Source organism: Eublepharis macularius, chromosome 4 (genome assembly GCF_028583425.1).
Source record: "Eublepharis macularius isolate TG4126 chromosome 4, MPM_Emac_v1.0, whole genome shotgun sequence".
Lineage (NCBI taxonomy): Eukaryota > Metazoa > Chordata > Lepidosauria > Squamata > Eublepharidae > Eublepharis > Eublepharis macularius.
The window spans coordinates 61,494,365-61,516,293 of NC_072793.1; the positions used below are offsets into that span (position 1 = coordinate 61,494,365).

At 41.4% G+C, this 21,929-nt stretch overlaps 1 protein-coding gene across 2 annotated transcripts in view; it reads right to left on the bottom strand.

Annotated features, from left to right (window-relative positions):
* NEURL1B (neuralized E3 ubiquitin protein ligase 1B) overlaps nucleotides 1–21,929 on the bottom strand; it is a 232,461-nt gene that overhangs the window by 53,845 nt on the left and 156,687 nt on the right. Inside the window, exon 1 of one of the 2 annotated variants that reach the window (XM_054977268.1) lies at nucleotides 11,939–12,122. The exons of the other annotated variant lie outside the window; for it this stretch is intronic. Coding sequence (XP_054833243.1) covers nucleotides 11,939–11,969 — 31 coding nt within the window. The 5' untranslated portion in view covers nucleotides 11,970–12,122. Of the gene's footprint in view, nucleotides 1–11,938; nucleotides 12,123–21,929 lie in introns of those variants that run through there. 2 annotated transcript variants of the gene reach the window in all.

Consider the following 21,929-nt stretch of genomic DNA (forward strand, 5'->3'; position numbering starts at 1 on the left):
ATATGAGCTCTGGTAGGCAAAAGCCTTCCTGACCTAGATGGTCCATGCTAGCTTGTTCTCACTGTATCTCAGAAGCTGGTTAATACTTGGGGAGATCACTTAGGAAGTCCAAGGTCACTATGCAGAGGCAGGCAATGGAAAACCACCTCTGTTAGCCTCTTGCTTTGAAAAATCTACAGGAGAACCATAAGTAAGCAATGACTTGATGGCACTTGCCATCACCAGGCGAGTCTACTTCATCAGATGTCTTGTACTCAATGAGGATTAAACTGTAGGCAAGGCAACTTTTATTGAATATAGAAGAGTGGGTGTTTGAAAATGATTTGCTGCTCCCAGAACAAAATGGATTTAGGTCAGGTTGTCATTCAGCTTTAGACCACTACTTCTTATTACAGCATTTTATTAATAAATATGTGAATGGGTTATCTAGGCAACTGCATTCATCAATCTTAAAGCTTCTTTTGACTCTATCCCAAGATAGATAATTTACTAAATGTTAACTATGATAAAACAAAGATTATAGTTTTCAGTAAAAGGGTCCACCTTCATAAGTGGATAATGGATTAGAATTCATTAGAGCAAGTGACCTCTTTTAAAAATCTTGGGGTAATCTTTTATAATTCTGGTTTCTGATCAGCACATATTGAACAGGCAAAGCAGAATTTTGAAAAGGTTGTGTTTGGCATTCTTAGATTTTACAGATCAAGGGGAGGCTGTTTGGTGCCCCCAATACTAGAAATTTATAAAACAAAGGTATTACTACATATTATATGGAGCTCCAATTTGGGGGTTTGGAAATGTATGACCATTAGAAGTTATTCAAAATAAATTTGCTTGAATGATATTAGTTGTTCCTAATACAACACATAATTATAGTTAGATCTGAGCAAGCTTTGCTTCTGATATTGTCCTCAGTCCATAAAGCTGCTATTCACTTTTGGTTGAAAATTCTCTTTGGTCCAAGTTCAGGTTTCTTAACTTTGGCTTATGAAGAAGTGAAAGCTAACTCATGGTGAAGTCATATACTAACAGTGAAATCCTAAGCAGAGTTACTCCAGTCTAAGCCATTGAAGTCAATGGGCTTGAGTAACTCTGCTTAGGATTTTACTGTAAATCTAGTAGCCAAACTTGGATTTCCAGAACATTATTTAAGAAGGCTTGACTTTTTTTTGCAGCAGAACAGTTAATAAAACAAAGACTGCTGGATATAAGTGTTCAGGTGGATGCTACATTATTGGGTACCTTGAGAACAGCTTCTCTCTATAGGCAGCTTGCATTCTCCCCTTTAATCCTTCCATCTTATTTTACTGATCTATTAAATTTCTAGCATAGGAAAGCATTCACCAAAGCACGCTTGGATATTTTACAACTGGCAATGTTAAGAGGTCGTTGTAATGGGACCCAAAACAACGAACGCGTCTGCCCCTGTGACCAGAAATCTATTGAGCACCTGCCCCATGTAGTTTTCCAGGGCTCAAGATTTGTAGTAGAACATGAACAGTATCTTAGGAATATTTTATCACACTATCCAGGGAGATCAGACTTATAATATTGCTTGCTGATAAAAAATAAATGGGTAATATCACAAATGGCAAAGTTTATCACTTGAGTGATAAAGACTTTGTCAAAACCATCTGTTGCTAGCATGGTTGATGGATAAACTAAGTACTATGCTGGGTTTGATGTGATAATATAGAAACAGTAAGTTGCCTCTAATTTTCTATTTTGTTGCTATGATTTTAATTATTATATATTTTAATTTTAAACTTTTCAAGAAGGATCATGTTAGAGCGCCCTATTTGATCAACATCCTCCCTTACAACCTCAGAACAGCCTTTACCTCAATTTGGTCCCAAACGATACCCACAGTGCTGCTAGCTGGGCACTATGCCAAAACACCTCAAGCCCTCCGCTACTGTATTTGTGGTGCTCATGCTGTGGAGGATTTACCACACTACCTACTATCCTGCCCACTCTATGCAGAGCCAAGGAATACATTCCTAGAAGAGTTTTTAATTGGTTTAAACTCCTCTTCAGACTCTGAGAAGTTGTTTTTTCTCTTCTCTGACACTGCTGCATTATAATGCTACACTGCATTATAGAATCTCTCTGTTCGCCTTAGCAGCCAAGAAAATTTGGGCTAGAGCTGTTTCCAGAAGTAGCAATGGTTTTAATTGACTGGTATTTTCTGCCTAGATCATTTTAAACTTTTAATATTTGTACATATGTTTATATGTTAGAGTGTTTTATGTGTTCTATGTGTATGGATTATAAAGGCCTTTGGCCACAAATAATAAGCCTGCCTACCTACCTAATTTTAAATGGACATTTTAAGGGTTTCAATTGGTACTGAGATTGTTTGTATTGTAGTTTTCTCCTAGTGTTGTTTGCTAAGGCTATGAACTAACGCAATAAAGTTTATGTATGTATGTATGTATGATTACACTGTGAGCAGAGGGCTGCCTGCTCTCAAAACAATCACAGAACAATTGTGACACTGGAAGCTAAGGACAACTACTGAGAAGGTGTCTGTGCTTGCAGAAATAAAATAAAAACCACAACTATGTAAGAGACAAACCAACAGAACTAACTTAATAATACCAACAACAAAACCAAAGATGGAGGCAGTGGAGGTAAAGCTAATTGTAAGAATCCTGAGGTGGTGGGGTGGTGGTGAGAGAAAGTTTTGCTCAATTTCTGAACCTAATCTTGCTTGTTTCCACAATGGCAGTAGCAACCTGCAGAGGTATCTGATATTCAAGAAATTTGAAGGTGGGGTCCCCCATAGTGACTGAAAGCTGAAAGTTTGACATAATCATAGCAAAGACCAGAAAGTCTGCTATTATATGTCTCAGAAAGGGTGGAGCAGTACATCTTCTGGTTGGGAGAACAAGTAGAAGACAAAAGATTCTCAGACTGGAGGCTATACCATCAGAATAAATTTATTTCTCAAGTGACATTTAATACGAACACTTGCACTAAGCAGAATTCTGTCCATCTCATCTCATGGAGACAAGAATAACAGGGTGACTAGCTGCAAAGGAGGATAGGCCTCCTGGATCTTTAATGGTTTTATAAAAGAATGAGGTTCAGCAGGTGTAGCTTGAGAAAGAAAAAAGCTCCACTGATGCAATTCCCTCTCCCACGCAACTGTGAAAGTACAGGAACTCTCCCACTTTGCATCTGGTTCCCTGAAGATGCATATCACAGTCAAAACAGGAAAGAGGGAAAGATATTCATTATAATCACACAAAAGAGGCAATAGCATAACCTAGTCTAAAGAAGTGAGCTCTGACTCTCGAAAGCTTACACCTTGAAAATCTTCTTGGTCTCTAAGGTGCCACTGGACTCAAATCTTACTAATCTTGTGTGACTCTCTCTTACTGCCCTTACCCAAGGGACACACTCGTGTTTGCTCACATTACGTATGCCCATCATAAAATCTTGTCAAGCCCACTTATTATAGTTATTGAGCTTCAGTATTCAATCAAAAGAACAAGAGACCTTTGGAATGGAGGGTCCTCTTTTAAGATTCTGCAAATTAACAACTCAAAGACTACAGCAAAGCTAAACCTTGTTTAATTTATGGGTGCTGCCAAGGAGCAGAAATATTTATTTCCATCTTTGATTAGAAGAAGAGCGGAACTGATTTGCAGGAAGATTTTTATAAAATGAACAGGGATGTTATATAACCTCCCAATGAATCATCATCACTTACACATTAAGGTTCTTGTTTACAGACTTGAAGCACATCAAGTCAAAAAGCAAGAGACTAAAAAAATCTGCATGAAATATGTACACCACTGGTGGGGAAACAAATTGTAAATTGTATTAGCTTGGATTTCAACACTACAGATGGAGAGGGGCTGTTTCAGCTATATAGCATTTACCTAGAAAATGGGACCTTCTGCATCCAATCTCTGGCATCTCCAGTTTAAAAAGGATCAAGTGGCAAATGTGAACAACTTCTAGCAGAGATCCTGGAGAGCTACTGCCAATCTGAGAAGATAATACTGATCCTGATAGATCAGTGGTCTGGTTCAGCCTAAGGCAGCTTCACATGTTCAACTGATCTTTCCACAAAACAGCGCAAACAGAATGCATGGGCTGAAGTAATTACCAAATTGTCAAAAAAGGAGACAAGAGACAGCATCCAAACAGTCACATGAGAAAAGGAGGGTAAAATGTAAAAATCAAAGAAAAGCTAGACAAATTGTAATTGTTAAGCCTGTGGCCCAACTGGTATGTTTTTGGAAGAACACAGGAGATCCTACATAAAGAAAGGCAGGCTCTTCAAGGCAGCCAGTTCTGAGTACCTATCAGACTGGCAGAGCGAAGGCAAAAGTTATCCTGGGGAAGCCATCCATTAAGAAGCTGCCGTTGTTGTTGTTTTACAGCTCTTACAACCATAAATAGGAGCCACACAAGAGTTTCACATAAATCTGCTCAGGAGAACTTCCAGGTAGATTGTGCCCATATTCCTCATTGGAATGGGAAATCCATTTGGATGTTAGGCTTTGATACTACAATGTCAGCAGCCAGCTCTGGAAGTTAGTTGTACACCAGAATATCGAACTAGAGCTACAGTTACATGCACGGCTCACACCATACAGATGAACATACAGCCTCAGTACTCCAAAATGATGGCATTAACATCTGGATTCCTTAGGCCCACAGGATACAGTTAATGTTCTTGGCTACTGTATTTCTATATAGCTGACATATAGTTCTGACATATAGTATGTGGGGAAACTTCATAAAAAGCTATGAGGAATCAACAAGAGTCACACCAGTTTGCACAGAGGGAAAGGAACATCATTGTATTCAGGGCTTTTTTTCAGCAGGAACACGGTGCAACGGAGTTCCGGCACCTCTTGAAAATGGTCACGTGGCTGGTGTCCACGCCCCCCTGATCTGCAGACAGAGGGGAGTTTAGATTGCCCTCCGCGCCATTTTTCACCAAGGGTGATTTAAACTTTTAAAACTCCCCCCTTGTTCCAGCTGACCCAAAGTGATGTCATTGTGTGGTCCTGAGTTCCATCACTGAGTGCCACCACCTCTTTTCCCAGAAAAAAAGCCCTGATTGTATTAATGCAGTTCTTATAGATTAAACATATAAGGGAGCCTATGCATTGGATGTTAATCTGTTCAAAACATGAGATCAGTAACTACGGAACAGTCTGCATTATAAACAAAATGATTTATTTGATATCACAGCCAAGACAGGGCCATGGTATGTTTTGTTCTCCAGTCCATATAACCAAATACAAATGTATACCAATTCATGCACGTGTAAACATCTTTTTATTTCAAAATACACAAAGGTTCCTTGAATCCCAAAACAATGACCATGAAGACTGCAAACTGAATTCAACTAATGTCTCTAAGCAAGAGCACCCTCCTTTCCTCAGTGAGATTATGACTTCATTCAAACAAAGGAAAGCAAATATGTACTTGCATCTATTTGCTTGCAATATTTGCTGGAATTTATACCACTGAACACATCAACAGAGAACAACGCACTAAGTCCAAGCCTTAGCTGACAGACAACTGGTATGTTTCCCAATTTGTGCTTGGACCAGCTGCTCAGATTATGCTGCATGCCTGCCATTCATTGTCTACTATTTATTACTGCCTCCCCATGATTTTCAAATTATCTACTGTATGTTTTTCAAAAGTGTGCTTTTTGTTTCTATAGTAAAACCTGCCCGATTCAAGAAAGTCCGGTTTAGGGATTCTTTAAAAAAAATGTCCCTCACAGCTTGTCTCTGACTAGTTGGCAAGCTTTTCAAATCCTTGTGGAAATTTGGAGCAAACTCTAAGGCTTCCTAAAAAGGAGAGAAGAGGAACAGTTGAGGCTGAATGGGGAAGTCAGAAAATGAGAGACCTGTCAACAAGTTTTTAAAAAGGAGATTTATGTAGATCTTCAGTACAGAGGAAGGACCTAAGTGAAGGAGACTGAAAAAAAAATGGAATCTAGATAGGATATGGGTTATAAAAAGAACAAATGGGTGGTGGAAAAAAGTAGGAGCAAAGCATCAATGCAAAAGAGAATGCTGGCAATGGAATCAGAACAGACACTGGCTTTTATATGTGCCCCAGTACAACGCAGTGTAGCCTTAATGGGCTTTGAAGAAAACACAGAAAAGGAAGATCTTTTTAGAGCTTTCAAAAAAATAAAGATGAAAAAATCTTAAGTACTGAAATCCAGTTTTGATGTCCTGTGGTGTTTCTATGGATGTATCGTAATAAATGTTATGTTGAGTATAACTTAAAAAGTGTCCTTTTTTAAAAAGTTGATGTTTCTTTCAACAATATTTAACACACACACCATTGGGTTGGTATTCTGTCATCTCACTTTGAACCACAATCACAGTGCAATCCTAATAGACTCAGAGGGGTGTAATTCTGTTTAGAGCTGCATCGTCAGTAGCACGTATAAACAGTACACATGAAGAGGAAGATAATTAAACATACACAGAGTGGGGCTAAAAAGGAAGGATGGCGAAATAAATGTCAGAGGGGAGTCACAGGGCATAGAGATAACTTCTACCTTTTCATTCACAGGCAAGCAAGCCTGTGAATGAAAAGCAAGCAAGCAAGCAAATAATTTAGATATGGGGAAATCAGCTTCATGACATAAAGGAGTATTATTACCAACAAAGCCAGTCAAGTGTCACAAAATTATATATTGGCTTTCTGCATACAACCCAACAACATCTAATTTGCATCTCAGCCAGCTTTTCAAGTCTTAACAAGTCTTACTCTTTAACTGCAATGTTGCAAACCTATTTTATCATCTGCAGGGGGTAGGAAACTGGTAGTCTCTGCTCTTGGTATGGCACTGTAAGCCTGTGCGCAGTGGCACAGCTGGGCCCAAATACATGACATATTTACATTATAAGTCAAACTGTTTCCAATTTAATTGTGATGACATCCTGCAAATAAAGCTGCCAACTGCCAGGAGGAAAAAAATGTCCCGACTCTTTAATGGGATATTATTTACCAGGTGATGTTATTCACATCATGAAAGCTTTGGTTGCTTATCATGTCCAAGCATTTAAGCAGCTATTCAGAGGGCAGGACCCTTTTCACCAAGCCTGCTGGCAACCTTACCTCCAAAGAATTTTGAACAACGTAGAGTTATGAGGAAATTCTCTAGACACCTCCTCCCACAACACACCAATATTAAACCAATTTAAGTATGAGTGTAGATAGGGTGTTCCCACTCTGTTCTCCCTGGCTCTCCAAAATAAAAACAAACATCATAGCCCCAAATGTTTTCTACTGGAAAGAAATGGGACCCCCGGGAGAAGGGTTTTAATCTCTTAGACACATTCTGCAGTTTACAAATTCAGTATACCCGCTTGCATAAAACAAAACACACAGCTTGTTAAGGAATGTTGGTGGTCCCTTCAGTGTGAAAGGAGAGGACAAAGTAGAGCAACAGTCCTTGAGCAATTTATCCCAGCATAGTCCCAATGATTGCAATTAGTACGCAGTTTAAGAACTGTGCCCATAACAGGCAACACTAAGAGAAGCAAGCTTCACAGATTTGCAAGTTGTCATCTAAATAAGAGCAATTTTACCACTCCAGTATTTTAAAGCAGCTGTATCTGTTAGTTCTTTCCATTCAAACATCTCTTCAACACCACCCCCAAAACAGAAATAGCATTTCATTAGCCCTGCTGTATTACTCATTCTGCTCCCATATCATTGCTGTTAATATGAAAACTGCCTTTATCTTCAGTGTGTTAACAGTCAAAATGCAGGACAAACAGAAGTTAAAACCAAGATTCTCCCTTAAAACATTCTTTGAATTCCAGGAGCAGAACAGTAAGTAGTAGCCTTAAATAAGTGCCCAACTATCTAAATTTAAATAAATATAGGAGAGGCAGAGTAAAACCATTACATAATTTTTGGTTTTTCCCATCGCCCACCAAAAGAGACAGTATATAAAAAAATACAGAAGAAAGTTTATGATTTGGGCCCCTCCATGACATTAGTGAAAATGGCCTGTTTGGATTTTCTTTGCATGGCATCATCAAGCTTCAAAGCTCAGTTTGAATTCTGAAAGCAAGAAAGTGAACAAAAATAAAGCCAGTGGTGACATTTCATACAGATAATAAAATTTTCTTAAGTGCTTGGCTAACATTAATCTTGGTTGGTATATCTTTTGTAAACATTATTGATGTTTTCATGATAGGGAAAGAGAAATTGTTTTAGTTAAACAAGAAAGAGCACCTTGTTTTGTGGTGTAAAGAGGGAGTTCTTCAGGTTTCTACAGAAAGGAAGACGAAAGACCCTACTGGAACAGTCACAAAATTGTTCTAAACATCCTTGGCATTTTCAAATGGGAACTGGCCCAAGAATTGAAATATGTGCAGAAGTGTTTCCAGTTATCCAGCAACAGATGTTTCAAAATACGTACATAATCCATATTCGGAGAATGTTAGACACAACTACTGCCACTGTATTTCATATATACTTTAAAGAATGTGCCATTTGAATGCAAACTTAATTTATCTTAGACAGTTATAGCAAAATAATAATATTTAATCTGGAAATTATTATATTTGTTAACAAAGATCCCAACACATCACAGTTTGGAGTGAAATGGGGATTTAATAGTATAAAATGGTTTGAGATGAAATGGACAAAATGATGCATTCCATAAACTGTATACAATAATTCCCCTACAACAAAATGGAGAAACGGATTTTCACCTTAAAGAATTGTTCGTACCTAAGTAGAAACAGTTATGATCTTATTTCCTGTTCAGTATTAACATACCACATGACAAAAGTGTGAATCAAATAAGCAGAAAGGGCAACATTTGGGAACACAACCACCCATTCTTTGTCACGAATACTGCAGTCAGGCCATCAAATTCAGAATGGAATCTCCACAGATGCCCACACATACAAGCAATGGCTTTTCATCACCGCAAAAGTAGATCTGTGCAGTTACAGGGGCAAATGTCTGTTCTAAAAAGGAGGGGCACAAGAAGGCTCAATGCTAGATAATAGCACAGGTCCTTCATAAGTCAAGGATGTTAAAGACCCAGCTATTAGCATTAATGTTTGTGTAGCTTGCTCCACTCAAAAACTTGCTGGATAAAGATAAGTGGTTAAGCCTAACAAAATGACAGAAAAAGCCTTTATAACCTCATTATTCTTATGGCATGATGTGTATGAATGTACATATTTAAAAGAACGTCTAGCTTTTCCATGATAGATGATGTAAAGCTTTCCTCCTTCTCTACCCACCTGTGATCTAGTGATCTGCATATTGCAGGACCATTTTCAGACCAATCTTATCCAGTCTCTAGCCCCTACAACTTTTAACACTTATCTAGTCTGCATAGGACTGGATTGTGTGTAGCTCTTTCAGATGATAGGTTTGAAGATGCTATCACGTTTATTTCTAGAATGGTTTTTTGAATGAACTTGGTCATTTACAGAGGAATGTGAAAATCAATCCATCCTGACCTGTTGAATAGCAGGCACAGATCATTTTGCATATATGTGTTCTGTGAAAAACGATAAAGCGGCTGTGGCTAAAGATAACGTTTTCAAGCTGAAAGCTTTTAGATCTCAACTTGGCTTTTCACACACCTCAGCCCTACTAGCTTCACAGGTCTAAAATATTATCTCAGTTGCACAGCTACTGTATGGATGAATCATTGAATATACTCTTGGTTGGATCAAAGGCTAATAATTTACTCAAACTTCTAATCTAACCACATCCCTATGGCTTTGGGAGAATATGTATGTGAGTCTGTGTGTATATCAAGCTAAACAAAGCACACTTGGAAACTTTTCCCCCTAAACCACAGCCACCAAAGGCTAGCACAAATAAAACATCTTGCAGTGCTACTGAAAAAGTTCAGGCTTGGGTTTTGCCTCTGTGTAGGAAGAGAGCTTCATAATGGTGGGACAGCCACAATTTGGAAGTGCACATGCGGCTTCAGTAAGGTATCCAATATCCCTTAAGCAACATATAACAGTGCTTCAAGAAAAAGCAAGGAAAACAGCTGAAGACTAATCTCACAAAGACTCAAAGTAAGTAATTCAATACCGTTAATTCTTCATCACGCTGACTCACTAACTGGGGCGAAGAAAAAGAGTCGCATAGAAAACTGGAAGCAAGAGACTATTTGCTTTCAAGGCAATACAGCTTTTTATTTTAAATTAAACCACTGACTGGACCAAACAAATTTCAGATGCGCTTTCAAATTATTTCTGTTTGTTACTGGAACGGAAAACAAAGCTCAACATACACAAATGCAAAGATTTCCCAAGGAAGGACAATAAATCTCTCCATTCAGTTGCATATGTCTTTTCATTTGGAAACTCAATTTCTTATTCTTTTGTTGTACTTGCAGGGGATCAACACATGTCCCAGCTGCTGCTAAAGGTTCGTTTTCTTTATTTCAATTCTGAGGTGGGGGAGGGGGAGGGGTGGGGTTGGACCCTAGGAGGGCCTGAAGTTTTAAAAGCATATTTTTTCTACTATGCAAGTCAAAAAGGAGGAATAAAACAAATTCTCCCCAAGAAAACCCATCTGTGTTTAAATTGTCTGGTTCTGCTTTCAGCTTGGCCACCAAACAAAGGCCACCAGTTTCAGCATCTGTCCTCTCAACACATGCCTAATCCTCCAAGCATGCCCATTACAAAGCAACAGCTTTTCCTTCATGCATTTGCCCAGAAGCACAACCCAATCCTAAGGTGATTTATTTGGAAGGAAATCCTATTGATTATTCCCAAGTATATACACTCAGGATCAGTCTTTCACATATACATGTTTAGCAGTCTGTTAGACAGTACACCGTATTAAGTGGGACAAATTCACAGCATACAAATAAAAAAGCATCTAATCGGGCATCACTAAACCTTATTTATAGCTGCTTAAAGCTTCCTTCCCTATGAATACAGGAAAAGGCTTCACGCTGGATCAGGCTCCCTGTCCATCTAGTCCAGTATTTATTGTGACTAGGAGCAGTTCTTCATGGCTGTAAGCAAAAGCTCCTCTCCAGTTCTACTACCTCAGAACCCTTTTAAGAGGCGATGCTAGGGACTAAATCCAGGAGCTCATGAATGCAAAGCAGGTGCTCTGCCGCTGAACTGTGGCCACTCCCCTTCCTTAATGGAGTTTACTTTTGAATAAGCATTACGTGGGTTGGGCTGCACAAAGATTTGCACTGGTGCCAGGCCCAAACCAAAAAGCATCACCACCACTTAACATCACCATATGCCCCCTGCCACCATATACCCACTGCCATGTGCGCGGCACACATGGGAAGAACGTGCGGTCTGAGAGTCAAAACAGGACTAGAACACGGCTGCCAGCCCAGAAATCAGGCTGTCTTGAACCGACCTTCCATTCCACAATGATTTTAACAACGTATGAAACGAAACAGATTTTTTCCCCTCCTTTCAACAAGTCACAAAGGGGACAAGAAAAACGCAGGGATGCAAGTTCTCCTCCCTAAAATAACTCCAGCGCCCATATTCAGCCCCGCAGTTTGCTTTGACAGCTTGCCACAGGCAGCGCGCTGGAGGGGCCAGGGCTGCCGGACGGATCCTGCCCCCCCTGACAGCCCAGACGGAGAGGAACACAAAGCGGCACGTGCAGCGGCGGGCTCGAGGGCGGCCAATCTGCCACCGCTGCCTGCACCGAGCACGGGGACAACGGGGCTACGCCAAGGCGCAGGGGCGCGCGCCGGACCACCGCTCCCAAGGAGTGGGCGCCTCCTCCCCAGAAAACAGCCCGGGGGCAGGGGGCGCGCCCTCGCCCAGGGGACATGAGGAAAGAGCGCAGGCGGAGGCGGCGAGGAGGGAGACAGCTTTTGCTCGCCGCTCCTGAGGCGCTGGAGCCCTTTGGATGGCGACGGGGCCAGCGCTCCGCACGATCTCCCCCGGCCCGGCCCGCTTACCTGGCAGGGTCTTGTGCACCGTGTTGCCCATCCCTCTCGTAGTCGATCACGCCGCGCAAAAGGCTTCGGCGCACGGCGCTCTGGGAGCCCGAAGCTGCGCGGCGCTCCGAAGGGCCATTGACGAGGCGAGGGCAGGGCGGGGGGCGCCGGCTCTTGCCTTCGCTCGGAATTTCCCCGCACTGAAGCAGCCAGCAGCGCCCCAGTTCCCCGCGGCCGGAGCCGCCTCCAGAGGGTTGGCCGCGGGCTGGGCGGCCAACCCTTCTCCCCGCCCAGCCGGGGCGGAGTCCGCCGCGCACGCATTGTTTGAAAGTTGGCAGCCGCCTGCTCGGTAGACGTAAGGGGGTGGGGGCGGCGGGGAGGTTGCTACGCGGGAACCCGGGACGACGCGCAGGAGGCCGTTGCGTCACAATGGACGCGGCCAGGGGCAGCCTGGGCTGCTGGATACGAGCCAATTGGTCCTCAGGTGGTAGCGGAGCTTGCTTTTCTAGAGCAGAATTGTCGGGTGAACTAAGCAGTCTACATTTATTAGCATGGGTAGTAACTCGTGAAGACCAACTGAGAATTCGGTCGGTTACCTTACAGACCCGGAATAAGAATAGTAATACCTAGTATGCATATTGCTCTGTCAGTGTTCAAAACGCTTATGGTAGATTATCTTGTTCTAATCTGTACGACGAAGACTGCAGAGGAAGGCACTGGCAAACCACCTCTGCTTCTTGCTTGCCTTGAAAGGCCCTTGCTGGGATTGCCATAAATTACTTGTGACTTGATGGCGCATACATAATCCTTACAACGACGGTATTGGGTAGCCCCTACATTGCAGATGGAGGGAAAGGTTAAGATTTAGAGGTTGCCTAAGGCAACCTGCTGAGTTTGCGGCACCTCCTCCCTTGGTGATTACGCTACATCTTTGCTGATCCCAAATGTGCAAAGAAAGCATCCCACCCATACACGATGTATGGGTATAGATTTAAAAAGCAAATAGGGAAGATAATAGTGTTACTAGGTTTTTAAAGATACTTCTAGAGAGTCGTAGCATGGTTGAGAGCTAGAGTCTACATGTAGGTCTTGCCCTGTGTACGATCAGACTATTGTTTAAAGCTCTGGCCTATTACCTAGTTCGTTCAAAAGTTTATACTGCACATATTTCTAATAAGCATGGAAAGGGTGTTTTAGAGTGATTCCACATCAGGCTTTTTCAAACTCAGACACACTATTCAATGTACCTGTTTCTGACCTTTCTGTCAAGCTGGATGGCCCTGGCATCTTCTAAAACCCGTGCCTTGTCTGGATGATTGGTGTAATCAAAATGGTGCTGTATGCCCACTAATTTCTGAATGTTGTGATGTCTTATGTCAGATGTGCATTCATTGATTCTCTCAGATGGGAACTGACGTGTTTCTCCAAAGTAGAGAGCAGAAGTGCATTGTTAACACATGATGGCATATATTAAATTCAATTATGTGCAAGTGGATGAGCCCGAGATGGTGTAGCTGAAGTTATTTGGTCCTATAATAGTATTACCTGAATCTATGAATTAGATGGCACTGGATTTCTAGCCACTGTGTGTGACAGAATGTTGGACTGGATGGGCCACTGGCCTGATCCAACATGGCTTTGCTTATGTTCTTATGTTCTTATATGGGGACAACATTGGCATTTAAGTCTGTTGCAGGGTTTGGTTCCGGGGTTTGTCTCTCTGTTGAGTGATTCCTTGTTGTTAGTGAGAAGTTGTTTTAAGTCGGTAGGCAAGGAAAGGCCTGCCCCGCCCCGTTCAAACAGAGTCACTGATTTTCTGGACTGGTTTAAGTTGTAAGTTTAACAGCCCAGCAAAAACTGAGCTTGGATCTTGAGCAGCATTAATGGAGTCATGCTAGAGAAATGCAACAGCCCCCATTGCAACTTTGGTCTTTTCCGCACAGGGCTTTTTTGGTCAGTTTTGGCCCCATGTTGCATCAATTTCTCTTCAGAGTTTTACAGGCAGTCAAAATACCCTTATTCAGTCTCCAAACTGCTTCCCAGACTTTGTTGTGTTCCACACAGAGAAAAGCTGCATCTGTCTCAGAATCAGTCTTTCCCCGGCTTTTCTGCAGCTTTTCTCCCTGTGCACATACCAATGCCTTTTTCCCAGCCAAGTCAAACTGCGGCTTTTTGAAGCGCAGAATGTTTTCTCCGGTTTGAGGCTTAGCCCTGCCTTCTGCCCTCTCCATTATCCCTCTGCATTTTGATTGGCTGAACAACAACCAATCCAGTTTTTTTTAATTAAAATTAACATTTTCAAACAAATTCAGTGACTTCTAAAAATTTTCAACAGACATTTTTCAGAACAATGCAAGAAAAAAAAGAACTAAACTATTATGACAGAGTCATCAAAGGGATTTACCAGTCTTATGTACATTAACATACAGAAGAGATTTCAGAAACACAAACAGGAAAGTTATGAATAAGTCAATTAATATTAGTATAATTGTATCGAATAGTAAAGTAGCTGTCCACTATTCCAATCATAAAAGCAGCAAAACCAAGTCACCTGCATACAAGGTAGGGATCTCTACGTACTTGACACAGGGGTTTCCAAGTATGTACAAAACTTTATAAATTAATCAAAAGCAAAAAAAAAAACCCAACCCAGATAGATGGAGATGGAATATGCTTCAGGAGACAGGACTCTTGAGAACAACTGAGAGTCATTTAAGTGGAGGAGGTCCAAATACTCCTGTGTGCAGAATGTACTTCGCAGCATGGCATTAGCCATGGTGAGCCCTGGGGTTTAGCTGGGATGCTAAGAATTACTCCTCCTAGAACAAAAGACCAGCCTAAGTTTGGGCAGAGTGGCATTGCTGTACCCACTCCTCATTGCCTGGCATGCAAACAAAAATACAAAAGGTTTATGTAACTGCCCATCAGAGAGAAAGCCAGCACTTCAGCATATCCTAAACAACATCACCTAACCCAGGAAACAGAGGTGGAGTTGACACAGGAGATTTTAGAATGGCACTACCTCCCCCTAGTCAAATCACATCATATATCTAATTCCAAACTGGGCTACAGAATGTAGGATTAATAAATCTGCAGAATGGAGTTAGAAGCAGATGGGAAGATTTCTCTACAAACCTGAAACCTATATTTACAGAAAAATGTGAAATCAAAAAAAAAAAATCAGGGGATTAAAACTCCTCCAATGAATGGAAACAATGCCTTTCACATTTTTTTTAAAAAAAGAAGACCCACTGAGCTCTCAGTGACCTTTTTGGAGGCTGCTAGGCAACCACAGCAATATTACTGAGCCTTCCAGGCAGTTTCTGTAAAGCAAAGCCATGGAGAAGAACAGGAGTGGATCTGGAGGCCAAAGTAGCCCTGGAAAAAGGTCCCATTCCCCACCAGTCATATCCCTGATGGAGGGGGACTCTCTGGGGATAGGCTTGGCAACAACCACCAGAGATTCACTATCCATGCTACTTGGCCAAACTCAGTGGCAACAGCCACCACGCAGCTGACCTCAGCAGCAACCACAACACAACTGGGTCAGAGAAGCTACCAGGGGGTGGAAGGAGGGAAAGCTGAAGACAGGGACGGAAATAGTGGTGGAGGGGGATATAGGGGGAAATTAGATGACCCCTGCAAGTTGTTAGGGATGCCCTGCTTCTATTTTCTATTCACAGAACTCAGAATCTGGCTGAGTGTGAGAAGCACACATGCACAGGCCTAATGCCTACGATGACAATCTTTCATGCAAACTTGTTAAAAGAGGCGACATTCAATCTGGGCATGTACAGTTTGATTGCTGTAAGTCAGAACCTGCGAAAAACCAAGAATGGGTTCATTGAAATACATTCCCTTGTAGAAAGGAAAATGTGTGGAGGTGGGTTAGGGGAGAGAGATGTGAAAACACTTCTCATTAGAGAGCACAAGGAGGCGTTGTTTTCCAGGAGAGGGGCTTCCCTTCAGCTTATTCACACCTCTGGGGAAGTGAGGAAGATATAATGATAAGGGTTGAGAAGGTAAAGTGCAGAAGGGTTGTGCTGCAGATGGATTTCCATATTCTAAACAGCAGCTCACTTTTGCTTTCCAAAGAACAATTGTACAAAGAATTGCTCCCACACAAGCCCCATTTATTTCTATGAGGCTTGCAAGGAAATGCCACATCACCACTTCATATTTTTCATCTAGAGGCATAAATAAATGGAGAAGTTACGTTGCTCTCATCCATCTATCATGCACCTTACTTCACCTGTAAAAATGTTTATTTAGATATGTTGCTTACTCTATCAGAAGGGCCCTGGGAATTTAACCATGTTGTTATGCATCCTATAGTGAAGTTAACCATTACTCATATAAGAATTGTTAGTTAGGGAGAAGAAGAGGAGAGATAATCTCCACATGGGGGGGTGGGGAATGTTGAAAGAAGTTTGCATATGTGAGAGGGAATAATCCAACTCATAATGATGCAAATTACAGAACAAGCAAGAAATAAAAGCAATAAATGCTCTACATTTCCCTAATCCTTTCCCTGAGAAGAATAAGCCCAGTTCCATTATTTTGCCAGAGCAATGTTTATTTTGAAAAATAACACCTCTGTCCAGTTCACTCTCCCACATTATGGGGAGGTGAAAGAAAAGCAGTGCCTCTTAAATTCCTTTCCAGTTTCCTGGTTTTACACCAATGTAATATGTAGATTATCAATTACTCTTCTACTTCAGGTGTGCAAAGATGGAGCAGGTGGGTCAATTGCACCCAGTCTGAGCGCTGAATGAGAGCTTTGCACCCATAACCCTTCCTCATCCCACTGTCACCACCCAGTCATCCTTTATCAGGGCTCTGGAGCTGAAAATCTTGCATTTCTCCTCCTGTTCTAAGATATGGTGCAACCATGATATAATGTCCTGTCTCTTGAAGCCACTTTTTGCCATTATTCTGTTCTTCCTGGGAAAAGGAGAACAAACCAGGAGCAGCAATAGCTTCAGGAGACTGGAAGTGATGGGAAATGTGAGAAAAATGAAATATGAGAGAGGTGCTGTCTCAAAATACATTAGAATAAAAATTGCATGCTACAGGAGATGCTACAAGCTCTGTAAATCTTCTTGGCAGTTCTCAGCAGAATTACATTCATATAAACCCCAGACAACGAAGAGCACATGATCATAAGTTACCTAAAAGCAATAAGCTATCATTGTAATGAGCGCCAGATACAATTTAAGTAAAAAGAAAAGTTTAAAAAGTTTTTAAAAGATTAGTTCAGGATCCCTAGTTCTCCATGATAAATTTACATGATACACTTTTCAGACATTATTTCTCATTCTGCTGTTAATGTATTGGGTAGGCATATTAATGCAACCATCAAAATGTGGGTTCTACAAGGAATATATACAGTAGAGTAGACTTTTTCAAATGTGTTTCAGATATCAAAATGAAATCAGAGTTGCAAGGTAGAGTTATTCACCACTGAAAGTCACAAGGGATCCTGCTAGCCACAAAATAGAGATGAGGAAGAGACCATAGTAAAATATCTAGTACAGTAGTTATCAAACAATGGGAACTCACACCATAAAACTGACTTTAAGGGCCAAACTAGACTAATCCTAATCAGGTCTAATCCTAATCCTAATCCTAATCCTAGGTCTAATCCTAATCAGACCTACAGCATGGTGGGACTAGGAGATTTTGTTTCTCCCACCCCTCCCCTAGGTCCCTGAAACGGCTGTGAGGGCTGTTTCTGCACTTGAAAACGCACCGGGAGGACAAGATCATCTGATCCCACCACGCTGCAGAGCCAATAAGGATTGGGTCATTATGGCATTTTTAAATGGCCCAAGATCTTTAAAATGATGGTGATGGCCATGGATACATCCAGTGGATGCTATAATATCCTGTATATTTTTAGGCACGCTATTGCTCATAAGTAAGTTGTATAGGAGCGCTTTTGGGCGGCAAATAAAGTTTGCAAGAACAAAAAGCTGGAAGAACAGGAAGCAGGAATAAAAGAGAATAGGAGGGGCAGCCTAGACAGAGTTCCTAAACTATGGAATATATAACTTTATTTTTGTAAATAAACTGCGTTGAAATTAATTTGTGTCTTGTGTACATTTTCAAGTGTGGTGGAAGTGGCTTGCACACGTATTCAGAGCACACTGAAGTATCTGTCTAAAGAGTAGAAGGTGGTGTTCAAACTGCTTCCACTATTTTCAGAACGTTCATCTTCATTCTGTGCTATCTGACATATAGCACATCCCCAGCTTTAACCCTCATGTGCCTCTTCATACCTGTCTCTCACATCTGGTAGCTTTCCAACTTACCACAACAGTGTCCTTGTTTGATAGGTAGCAACCATTCCACAATTTGGGAATCACTGAGCTTGCTACATGCCCCATTAGATGGCAGGGAATATAATTGTCCATTGTGTTTATAGGAAGACAAACAAGTAGATTTTCCCATGGATACTAATGGAAGAATAAGCCAATAGAAGTCCTGGCCATTAAATGCAAACTGCAGGGTTGTTCAGCCTCAGTTTGCCTTGGTGCTGAGCAGAGAAAGTCATTTAATCCTTCAGCCTCCACTCAGTTTCACTATTCAAAACTGGGCTCTTTGTTTTGTTAAAGCAGGGAGGGCATGGCCTTTGAAAACGTGCATCCTCCCTCCTTTAAAATGCTAACAATGAAAGAGGAAGCCCAGTTTTAAAATAAAACTGAAATCGAAAGGGGCAAATAGTGGCTCCTTCTGACTCAGGTCAGGAAAACATCATCGGTGAAGGTTCAATACCTACCCCTCACCCTGTGTGCTGTGGTCCTGATGCAAATCACACCTGCGCACATCTGAAAATTAAGTTTTAAAAAAATCACTGGGAACCATCGACAAAGAATTCTGATCACACGTTTGGTTGCATCTCAGGTGGCCACAGTGTTTTTGCTGCTAGATGAGCACACTTTATCAAGAGATTGAAATCATGTTTAAAGGAGTAAGCTATATTTATTGGCACTTAACGTCAGGAGGAAAGATTGCTCTTGTGGATGTATAAAATGACTTATGTGGAGTCTATATATTCCTTGGGGTTTAGGTTCTGTGGGAAGAAAGGTCATATGCAAATGTAAGTGATCATTGCTACCAGACAACATTCTTGCATTTCTTAATGAAAGGTTGTATGTAACTACAGGCGAATCCTTTTCAGCCGCCGCCAAGATGAAGCATCAATGCAAACCTAATTTAGCAGCAGATTATAATGCTGTCAACCTAGTTTCTCAGCTGCTTTGGGGAAAACAACTGGGGCCTTCTCCAATTGCTTAATATGGCTATAATGAATTGCCAATTGTTATGTCAGCAATATTCCTCAACAAATGTTTCTCATGACTTAAGGGTTTTCTTCTCACAATTGTTTACTTTGCTTCGGTTACACCCTTAGTACAGTTTAGCTTTCCCATTTTTTAATCTTATGTCAACTATTATATAAATGGTATATATATCTCCTGAAGGTGTCCATTAACCAGAGATGTGATTGTGTGATTACACCATTTGCAGAAAAAATAAAATTAATTTCCCAGCATTGCCTTACCCAAGAAGGGCTATGAGCCATTTCTCTTTTCTGTGATACAGCTGGGGATGGAGCTTGGGTACAGCACTTTGTGTTTCAAAAGCTACTTCACATTAATTAACTCAATATCTCAACCATAAGGAAAACATTATAAAGGCGGTCAATATTGCCACAGGTTGTGTTTTAATAGCTGATCTGCAAGTTATTAAACTTTAGAAGTGTGTCCCATAAGGGAGACCTTATTCTTCTGCTAGGTGGACTTGGCTCTCTAGACTGGAGAGGGGGAGAGGCAAAGGAAAGAAGAAAGATGGAGGAGAAAATAAAACAGGACCTATAAGAGAAGAATGAAACTTGTTAAGAATCCTGCTTGATGTTGTCTCCTTGCCTGCATTAAGCTACAAAACTACGATAAAGGTGGGGGAAGCCTAAAATAAAATAGTAATGTAAATTACTATTTTACTTTAGGAATTTACATTACTATTTTACTTTTAATTTATTTTTACTTTTAATTTAATGTAAATTATTCTTAACTGATCTATGGCATTTTTTATTGTCCCTATTTATTTTAATTCTTGTAAGCAGCGTTAGGTACCTCTTATTTATTTTATTTACAATCTGCCTTTCTTGTTGAAACTCAAGGGGGGTTACAGAATTAGAAAACAGAAAAGCATAGTATATACAACAAACTGCAATAAAACTATTTACAAAACTAGACAACAATGAAATAAAAACAATATAAAACACTCAATAAACAATACAAAGGGGAGAAAAACCTATCTGATTTTGGGGGCATTAAATCTACAATCCCATTCTTTTTATAGAGTCCACTTGAACAACTGTGCTTTATTGAACATTTCCCTTTATAAGAAGTTCTTCCTGTACAATTTCATTTCATACGTTTAAGGCAGAAAGGCAGCATAGAAAATAACTAAATAAATAATATGGCTGAGGTGAGTTTTCGATGATAAATCTTTGAGCTGATACTATTAAATACCTTTGAGCTCATACTATTAAATATGATGTATGAAGTCTTATATAAAGACAAGGGTCCTGACTGACTCATCAACACCCAGCCCAAACCCCTGGACCTAGAAACATGACATTTGGGGAGAACATTTCTTTCATTATGTAAACACCCACTAAGAAGGGATTTTAAGAAATTCGCCCCCTAAGGGGTAAAAAGGGGTGAAACGTGTTTTCCAAAAGGGGTACAGCTTCCCTGTGTGGCTGAGAGGCTGCTGCCTGCTTGCACCTCGGCCCACTGCCAGCTCGGCCACTCTTCTCTGATTGGGCCAAACTTTCAAGGTCATTTGCATATGCTGGCTGATTGGGGTTCACAACATTCCACACACCATTCTCCCCCAGAGACAGCTGGAACACAGAGGTCATTTGCATATGTGGTCTGATTGGTCCTCACCCCCCACATTCTAAAAAGTATGCAGTTGCTATTGGGAGCCATTGAATGTGTCCTGAGGTAAAATGTACCTCCCAGTCTTCCTCTAAAAGGTTTACTAAGGTTGCCAATCTCCCTGTGGGGCCTGGCTTTCCTGTGTGGCTGAAACAACCAGAAGAACCTGACTAGTTCTAAGAGACCCAAATATATATACTTTTTTATTTTTAACAAAGTGCAAGTGCTGTAAGTGCAAGAACTTATAACATTATATTACTACCATTTCAAATATAACAGATTCTCCTATATAACCAATGCTGTAAATACAGTGATAGAAAATCACAATCCATCTGCACATTCAAGAAGTTTATTTGAATCTTAACACAAGGTGAGTATCCATGTCCAAAATTCAGAATGATAGCAGCTTGTTTTTTCTTCTCCTTTACAGGCAGAACATTCCAGGAGGAAAGCAGAGAAGGCAAAATCTCTTGGGCAGTTGGCAACGGGCACGCCAGCCTTGGTTATATCCCGTTTCGCGTTGCTTTTTCAAGCCAAATTATTTACTACACGTTCCTTCTTAACAAAATCCTACCAAGCATTGGTGAGTGTCCGGGGTCTGAGTCTCAGCCCCTAGACTTGCTAGGAGGGAGCAGTGGGAGGCAACCGGGAGGCAGCAGCCCTGCCACTCCAGCCAGCAACCAGGTCCAGAACCTGCCCACTCCAGGGGGAAGGGGCAAAAAACCAAAGCCTCAGAGGGCTGGAGGGAGTAGGGAGAGACCAGCCCGTCCCACCCTCGAGGGGGAAGAGAGGGGGCTAAGCAGGCCAGAGGAAAAGGGCCAAAGGCAGGGGGAATAGGGACCCAGCAGCAGCCCAAACAGAGCCCTTACCAGCCAAGGAGGAGAAGCAGCCACTACAGCCCAGAGCCACACCCCGGCTAGAGGACAGTAGCCTGGCTCAGGAGTTGCTAGGAGCCAAGCCCCTCCAGCTGGAGCTGCCACAGGCATTCTGGGGGAGGAGATGGGTAGCCCCGCCCGGCATCAATGAGCAGGCAGCCCAGAAGCTGGCCAGGGCAGCTCAGC